This window comes from Austrofundulus limnaeus, unplaced genomic scaffold (genome assembly GCF_001266775.1).
Source record: "Austrofundulus limnaeus strain Quisiro unplaced genomic scaffold, Austrofundulus_limnaeus-1.0 Scaffold16, whole genome shotgun sequence".
In the NCBI taxonomy this organism is placed as follows: Eukaryota; Metazoa; Chordata; class Actinopteri; order Cyprinodontiformes; family Rivulidae; genus Austrofundulus; species Austrofundulus limnaeus.
In genome coordinates this window covers 448,496-457,297 of record NW_013952418.1, presented here as the reverse complement: position 1 = coordinate 457,297, position 8,802 = coordinate 448,496, and the positions used below count along the sequence as shown (strand labels likewise).

At 45.2% G+C, this 8,802-nt stretch overlaps 1 protein-coding gene across 1 annotated transcript in view; it reads left to right on the top strand.

The window, feature by feature from the left end:
• The window catches only part of marchf7 (membrane-associated ring finger (C3HC4) 7), a 9,281-nt gene extending 1,077 nt beyond the window's left edge, over nt 1–8,204 (top strand). Inside the window, exons 2-11 of the mRNA XM_014003012.1 lie at nt 1,343–1,546; nt 2,998–3,141; nt 3,219–3,375; nt 3,464–3,640; nt 4,538–5,546; nt 5,614–5,783; nt 5,859–5,962; nt 7,541–7,645; nt 7,790–7,841; nt 7,944–8,204. Coding sequence (XP_013858466.1) covers nt 1,361–1,546; nt 2,998–3,141; nt 3,219–3,375; nt 3,464–3,640; nt 4,538–5,546; nt 5,614–5,783; nt 5,859–5,962; nt 7,541–7,645; nt 7,790–7,841; nt 7,944–8,035 — 2,196 coding nt within the window. The 5' untranslated portion in view covers nt 1,343–1,360 and the 3' untranslated portion in view covers nt 8,036–8,204. The remainder of the gene's footprint in view (nt 1–1,342; nt 1,547–2,997; nt 3,142–3,218; nt 3,376–3,463; nt 3,641–4,537; nt 5,547–5,613; nt 5,784–5,858; nt 5,963–7,540; nt 7,646–7,789; nt 7,842–7,943) is intronic.
• Nucleotides 8,205–8,802: the final 598 nt, after the last annotated feature.

Below are 8,802 nucleotides of genomic sequence, written 5' to 3'. Positions count from 1 at the left end.
GGACCAGGGAGGATGATTCAACCACTAGATGTCGCTGAAAACAACAAATCCTACACACTGTGCCTTTAAATTAATTTGTAATGAGAAGCAGTAAAGGTGAAAAACAAACAGGGCGTTGTCGAAAACAGTTTGAACCTCTTTTTATAAAGAGAAAAGGAGATTAATGAGTTAATTCTGTAGGAATTTGCAGGTAGTTTTATGCTTCAGGTACAGGTATTATTCTGCCATAAAAAGGTCAAAGGTCATTTTATCTTTGTAACCTCCAAAATAATTGTTATAAAAGCATTAAAGGTGAAATTACCAGCCAGGCGCTGACTTCAGATCCATCATTTTRAAATCTGCACGTTGTCTTTATTAGGGGTTTGGTAAAATCAAATTGTGTGCGAGTAATTGTCAGAATTTGACACTTTGCAGTTACTTCAGTTAGCGCCAAGTGATGATGATGATAAATTCTTGTGTGAAACACATTTCCAGGTGTTTGTGAGCCCAAAGGTGTGAAGCTGAGCTGCTAATGCTAACCCTACAAACTAATCACCTGAAACACAAACATAAACTAGAAGACGAGGGAAAACCAGAAAGGCCAAGGCTGCATTATCCTGAACACAAAGAGACCACTTTGTAGTTACAACTGCGTGAAGAGGCGGAGCTGGCGGGTCTTTCAGTAAAACCCTGTGTTGTTGTTGTTGTTGTTGTTATTATTAAAACTGATGGAGAGACAGAGCAAGGACTCCRGGAGTCCTTGCTCTGTCTCTCCATCAGTTTGGGGGGGTGGGGGTGGGGGGGTCCCAGACTGACGAACAGCACAGACCCCTGATCTGTTCAGTTTTTTAGTTTGTTTACTTGTTGTGTTTAGATTTTAGGCAGCTCTGAAATCCCGTGTCTGTTTTTTATTTTCTGCTTCTCGGCTCAGATATTTGAGCGCAGGTTCTGCAGCTGAGGTCCAGTTCTCTGCATCAGTACCAGAGAGAAACTGGACYTGTTCAGAGTTTAAATGGAACCGCTCCCGTTGGCCCGACCTTTTTTAAAATAATAAATAAATATGAGACTGATGAGGTTTGCTTGTAAAGCTTTTGAATAATAAATGATCGGAGCGTCTTGTTGGTGTTAAATCCTACTTGGCAATTATGTCGGTGTCGTGTTCGTGTGACTGAGTTCAGGTCCCAAAGATAGACTTGCTGAGGTCCAGGAAGCAGCAGCAGCAGTGTGTGGTGGCTGGTTTTAGTGTTTACAGACCCCCTACAGACCCCCACACTCAGGACTCGGTCTGTTTTTATTAGAACTGAAATCTAGGATTGATACAAATGTAGCTGAACGGTTCACRTACCGACTTGTCTCCACTCAGGGTCTTCAGCCGTCTGTGATGGACTCCAGGTCTCAGAAGCTCCCCTTCTGCCTGTCCAGCCCGAGGTCCTCCTACACCGTGTCCAGCCCCTCTGTCTCGTCCACGTTGGGCTCCGGGGCTCGGCTGTACGGCAGGGAACCGGCGCTGAACCGAGACCGCCTCCCGAGGGCCTCGTCGCCGTACAAACCGGACCTGGATAAACAGGTGGGCTGCAGGTGGGGTGGACCGGAGGTCCACAGGGTTACTGAAGGATGAAAACGATGAGAGGGGAAAATCAACCAAAACAGGCTGACTGTACACTGCTCAAAAAAATAAAGGGAACACTTAAACAACGCACGCTAACTCCCGATCTTAATCAACGAAATATTTGCATTGAGTCCTTTGTTCTGTACAGAGTTGAATGTGCTTCATAAAAGTTTGATTTACTTGGACTTAGCGTGCGTTGTTTAAGTGTTCCCTTTATTTTTTGAGCAGTGTATTTTTATTTTAATGTTCTGCAGCGTTAACACTCCCTCCCTTTAGACCTCAGATCCTCTGTCAGTATCTGGTCTCTAAGGGTCCGTTTTAGCTCAGAACCTCGACCCGCCTTGCTGGTTCCTCCTCTTTAAAGTTGATTAAAGTAATAAAACTGCATTTTAATAAGATATTACTGCTTTAATGACATTAATCTTTGTTTCAATTATTTTTATTATTTACCTTCCTGCAGCAAAATAACAAACTTTCTTTTAAAAGGACAAAAAGAGGTTAAATTCATTAATTTAACTTTAAGAATAAGAGTCTGAGTGAAACATAGAAACTAAAAAGAAAACTCAATGTTTGYTTGACTCTGTTAGCAAAATATCTATAATGATCAGACGTATGTCTTAAGTTGGTTAAAGGGATCCCTGATTAGTTTTAACATTAGACTATTTGATAAACATTGATTTTAACTGTAAAATACTTTAAAAATACTGTAGGCTGTTTGGTTTTGTAAGTTTTTAAAAATATATTTTAACACGGACGGAGCCATTTTATTTCCACACAAAGCATTCTGGGTAAATGATGACGTGGATAGGTCCTCGGTGCGAGGCTGCTAGCGAGCTATATCCACCCTGAAGGTTAATCTTGGACAATATCTGATGATCGACTCTTTTAAATGAAACCAGAGAGCGTTGACAGAGAGGAGAAGGTAGAAATGACTCAGCCTGGAACTGAAAATATGGATGGAGGACAACAGAGCTGCTTCATGGAAGAACAACCTCAGCTTAGCCTGTTAGCTTTAGCGTTAGCACCAACACTATACTGCCTTATATGTATTAGCTCAGTGCTAGTGCGACAAACAAGAAACTGTTGTCCTCCATCCATATTTTCAGTTGCAGGTTGAGTCATTTCTCATTTCTATGTTTTATTAAATAAAGTCTAATGTTACAACTAAGATCCCTTTTTAAAATGGCTGATCCGAGGTGTTAGTTTAGCGTGCTACAGTAGCTGTCGGCATATATCAGCCGACACTTCAGACGTCTTTTTATAGGACGGCTTAGATTCTTGTTTATTTCAGTCCCGTGTCTCGTCCAGGTCCATTTCAGAAGACGGTGTTGGTTTTTGCCGTGACCTCGTGTGTGTGTGTGTGTGTGTGTGTGTGTGTGTGTGTGTGTGTGTGTGTTTGTCTCCTGCAGAGTTTTCGTCTCCTCGGCTCGTCCAGAGATCACGGTGGTTCTGACTCTCGCTCTCCCAGCTGGAAGCTGCCGTCTCTCTCTCCCTCCAGCAGGCGGTACGATCGGCAGTGGGCGGAGTCTCCTCTGAGCAGCCGGAGCAAAGCGGTACTGAAGAACTGTCAGCTGCAGGAATCGTCAGTTTGAGGTCGAAAAGTAAAGATGAGTTTTATTTTTGGTTGCAGACGGCGGCTGAGGGAAGGCTGGGGCTCTCCTCTGGTTTCTTGAACTCCAGCGACGATGCTGAATCAAAACGAGCCAAAGTGTCGTACAGCAGCCGAGGGCTGTACTCCAGGACCCCCGGCGCTTCGGCTGCAGGGTCCGCTTACTGCGGTGTCAGGGGTACGAAACCACCGTTGGGTAGAAAACCTGCAGTCCAGGTTCCAGCAGCATCCAGGCTGATCGATGGTTCTGTTGCTCGTTCTTTCAGAAGCTCCTGGATCCAACGAGGYCCTGGGCTCGTCCTGGACCCCGTACCGTTTGCTGTCCAGGTCCTCGTCCTCGAAGACGCTGCTGTCCTCCAGAGAGCAGGACACCAAGAACGAGACCAGCCGGTCCAGTTTGTCAGAGAGACGAGTTCGGACTCCTGGACTGACGTCCTCGCTGTGTAAGAACCTGAGTCACCCTCGCCTGTTAGCAAAATATCTCTGTAGCCAGTGACTGAAGCTCGACTTGTTCTTCTTTTCATCTTTTAACTTTCTTTGTTTTTTAGCATCAAACTCGTCTCAGTTTGTAAACAATTTCAGCAAATTAAGTTATCAAAACCTTCGGCTCGTTTGGATTCTTTTAGTATCAGTGTTTTTGAAATATTCAGCTTTTAATTTATTTGGTTTTTTTTTTTCCCTCTTTGAAATATATTATAATTCAGTAAAATCCTGTAACATCTTCCTGCTTTTTGAACTTTAACTTCAGTTTATGTCCAGCCTGAAAGGCTGTTCAGACTTTAAACAAAGCTTCAGCTGTTTAACATTTTATTTAAGTTTGTGAAAGTTTTGGTGTTTCTCTGACTGAGAGCTTTTAGTTTCTTACAGCTGATTTAAGAGCTGTTGTTTTTAGTTTCACAGCATTTGTTGAACAGTTTTGGTTTTTCCCTTTTTTAGGCTTCAATTTGAAAGTTTAAGGTTTTTATTTTTCACCAGTGACTCATTGTCAGTTTTTACTTTAACTTACGATTTATTTCTCTGAAACTTTAAACTCATTTTCAAATATTCTTTTTCCAGATAACTTTTTTTGTGCTGCTTTTCAGTAGTTTGAACAGATTTCAGCAGATTTAGTTCCTGTTCAGCCTCTTTTTTTGCTGATTTTAAACCTTTTCTCCTTTTTTTTAGTCAAAATTATTCTTCATCCAGAATTTTCTTTTTGTTTTTCTGCTTCCCACTTTCACTTTAAAATCAACTCACATCAATGGTTCTGTTTTATTTTAGCTTATGTTCAGTTTCTTCGGCCGTTTTTTTTTTTTAACCAGGAAATTCAGTTGATTTTTAAAAAAGTTTTCTGGTTTCAGATCAAACGGACCGGGTGACGTCGACGTACGCACAAGGAGCTCGCCCTAAAGAGACGACCTCCTCCTTGTCCAGGGAAAGCTCTCTGAATCGGACCTTCCTCTCCTCCTCCTCCTCTTCCTCCTCCTACTCCTCCTCCTCACAGCGTTCGGCTCCTCGATCTCGTGACTTCAGCGGTGGACCCTCGTCTCGTTTCAGGAGCGGCTCGTCTCTTCTCTCATCTCAGGAACAAACCCGCAGCCCSGACTCCTCCTCCTCTTCCTCTCGTGCCCACTCGTACTCCACGCCGGTGGTCCGGGCCCCGCCCACGAGGTCGACCCCCRCCGTCGGGGAGCTGGAGGGCCGCGGCTCCACGCGCCGCCTCCTGTCCCGCCTCTTCTCGCGGCGGTCCAGCCAGGACTCGTCCAGCGGGTCGTCCCGCTCCCAGGAGGACGACTCTCCGTCCACCAGCGGGGACTCTGTGGACAGCGAGGATGGAGCCAGGACCGCCCACGTCCCGGAGACCACCTCGGACCGGGCCAACCTGTCCCCGATCCAGGACCACGGGTACCGGAGCGCGGGGCGGTGTGGAGCGGCCTCGTGGAGAGAACCTGCGGTCGGAGGAGGAGGAGGAGGAGGAAGAAGCTGGTTGTCTTCATCACTCCGAGGTCGCTGCCCCCCCCTCCTGTCCCGCCTCAGGCGATACGCCCGAGGGGACACCGCCGCGGCCACGCCCRTCCCCGAGGACCGCCACCCACAGCGCTTACATCACTGGTGGGAGGAGCCTGAGGAGGATGATGAAGACGACGATGATGAAGACGACGACGAAGAGGAAGGAGCGGCTGGTGTGGACTCGGTCTGTGCCGGTCCAGATCACAGATTTAAACCTCTTCCTGAGCTAGAAGACCCCTTCCCTTCGTTCTCACCGCGCCGCAGAGTCGACAGGTTYGAGCTCCAGGACCAGAACCAGAACCAGAGCAAGATGCCGGAGTCCAGCAGGAACCAGGAGAAGCTGCGCAGGATCAAAGAGAAGTAATTAACTGTCCACTTCTCTGTCCTGCACTCAGACGCTCCCGTCAACGTCTTCCTGTCCCCCCAGGCTGCTGCTGGAGGACTCTGACGAGGAGGGGGACCTGTGCCGGATCTGTCAGATAAGGGAGGACGGGTCCTCGTCCAACCCCCTGATCCAGCCGTGCCGCTGCACCGGCAGCCTGCAGTACGTCCATCAGGACTGCATCACCAGGTGGCTCCGCTCCAAGATCTCCTCAGGTGCAGCCGAGCGAGAAGGTCCTGGTTTCAGGTCCGGGTTTCAGGTCCTGTTCTGACTCTCCTCTGATCCTTCAGGCTCGAACCTGGAGGCCATCACCACCTGTGAACTCTGCAAGGACAAGCTGCGCCTCAACATCGACAACTTCGACATCAACGAGTTGTACTGGGAGCACGAGCAGGTCAGATTAAAGGGGGGCGGTCTTTAATGGACTTTTTTATTTTAAATCTTTATCATGTTTTATCATTTCCCTCATCAAAAACATCCTCAGACTTGCTTTGACTCATTCATGCAYGTTGGAGAAATYTCTGAATCTCCTGTGGTGGGCGGAGCTTTGTACCAGCGAGCATTTAGGCAGCTCCACATGGCTTTGTACCTAGCTCCTCCCTGGAGCTTAGTCTGCAGCCRAGCTCCGCCCCACAGATTTCCCCTCCCCCTCAAGCTTTGTTGTAAAGAAGTGCTGAAGAGGGATTGTCAGAAACAGTAGGAGGTTCTTAAAGAGACAGAGGCCAGTTTTAAAAAGAACCGACCAGAGAGGCTGTGAGGTCCAGTTGTTTGCTTAAAAATATTCCTAAAATCTTAGWTCTCAGGATCATGGTCCAAATTTATTTATTTATTCTGTCTGTCTTTTTCTTTCTTTCTTGTGTTGTGTAGTATGAGGGCCAAAATTAAGACTATTGTGTAACCAGTGGGCGATGCATCCTTGTAGCCGGAGTTATATCTGTTCCTAAACCAGCTATTGATCTGATTAATGACAGAACGACACCGATAACTGAGCAGCTGGTCCTACTAACTGAGGCTGGAGCTGGCAAATGAGAAGGAGACTATTCATTTGTGTTAGCATCAGAGAAGCTAGCTACTAGCATGTAAGTTGGTGTTAGCATCAGAGCGGCTAGCGCCTCGCATGGATAAGCTGGTGTTGGCATCAAATAGGCTAGCTACTAGCATGTTAAGTTGGTGTTAGCATCAGAGAGCCTTGCGACTAGCACGGATAAGCTGGTGTTAGCATCAGAGAGCCTAGCGACTAGCATGTTAAGTTGGTGTTAGCATCAGAGAGATTAGCTACTAGCATGTATAAGCTGGTGTTAGCATCAGAGAGGCTAGCGACTCGCATGGATAAGCTGGTGTTAGCATCAGAGAGACTAAATACTAGCATGGATAAGCTGGTGTTAGCATCAGAGAGACTAAATACTAGCATGGATAAGCTGGTGTTAGCATCAGAGAGACTAAATACTAGCATGGATAAGCTGGTGTTAGCATCAGAGAGACTAAATACTAGCATGGATAAGCTGGTGTTAGCATCAGAGAGGCTAGCGACTAGCATGTTAAGTTGGTGTTAGCATCAGAGAGGCTAGCGACTAGCATGTTAAGTTGGTGTTAGCATCAGAGAGGCTAGCGACTAGCATGTTAAGTTGGTGTTAGCATCAGAGAGGCTAGCGACTAGCATGGATAACCTGGTGTTAGCATCAGAGAGGCTAGCGACTAGCATGGATAAGCTGGCGTTAGCATCAGAGAGGATGTAGCAACCTCTATTTGCACAGTAATCTTAATTTTGGTCCACGTACTGCACCATATTCTTGGACCCAGAATCGTGGTCTAGTTTTTGAATTCTTCCTGGTTTAGTTTAAAAACTGTAGTTTTTTTTTTWAAACGTATTTATAGTTTTAGTTCAGAATGTGTTTTTCGCTCTAGTCTGTCAGATGTTTTAGTTTAAGGAGTCGTTCTTGTTGGTTCTGAGAACTCGTTTTTCTTTCCACAGTCTGAGTACGACGAGCTGATCAGCAGCGGACTCTACCTGGTGGTTTTGCTTCATTTCTACGAGCAAAGGTTCTCCGACGTCCTCCGAGTGGTGGACACAGCCGGGGTGAGAGAACTCTGAATGTTGGGCGTGAATCCTTCAGGTTTCTCTTCAGTTCACGGCTGAAATAAAAGGATGTTTAAATGTCAGGATTCATAAACGTGAATCTGTCAGAGTTTAATGTTTAAAAACACATATTTCCCCTCTCAGCAGTTTTTCAACCTGGCAAGATCTCTTCATGAATACATGGACAATCTGGAAAGTACGTTGTTCAGTTTTACATTTTTAAAGTTGTTTTTTGTTTCATTTTAACGCCTGAACAGAATTAAAAAACTTTAAATAATAACCTGACKGTTGCCTGCAGCTCCTGACGGGGAAAGTGACGACGAGCGGCGAGACGGCCGACCCTCCGTCGACTTCTCYGACCTGGACGACGACCCGGAGGAGGAGTACTGACGGCGAGAAGCAGGAAGTGGGTCACATGATGTCAGCTTTTATTTTAAAGTTTTTCTTCTGCACACGCTTTGGTGTCGTTCCGCTGCAGAGCGCACCTCGTTCTGCAGATATGCAAACTTTGATTGATTTAACGTAAAAACATGTCTATAAAAAGCACTTTCTGTCCTGATTCGTGCACCTTATTTACCGACAAATAATTTAAAGATGCTAATCTGTCCAGCTGTTCCACCACAAGTGCTTTAAAGGTTAAATGAGGACAATAACAAGTGAAATGTTATTTAATTATGGAAAATCAAGTTTTTGGTTCAAATTCAAATCTGATGGATTTTTTTTTTTTTTTTTTGAAATGTTCAAATTTAAAAAAAGTCCATGTAACCCTGTCAGCACATTTTGTCTCATAAAAGCTTTGTTTAAAAATTTGGTTTTATGCTTTTAGGTTTTGAAATAAAGATGGTTTGAAAACTGATTTTTAAGCTGGTTTCCTTTTTGATTTCAAAATTCAAGTTTGTTCTGAATTCACTTCAGTTCTGATCAGTTRGTCTGATCTTTCTGATCATTCTTCAAATTATTTTCTTTTTTTCCTCAAACCAAGACGGCTGTTTTTGAATCCCCTTGGAGCTTATTTTCTGTCAAAGTAATTATTAAAATGCAGAGTCTCAATCAGGGGTCTCCAACCTGAGCTCATTTAAAGCAGCTCTTTAGTGCTTCTGAAAAATTAGGAGAATCCATCCATCCATCCATTTTCTTCCACCTATCCGGGGTCGGGT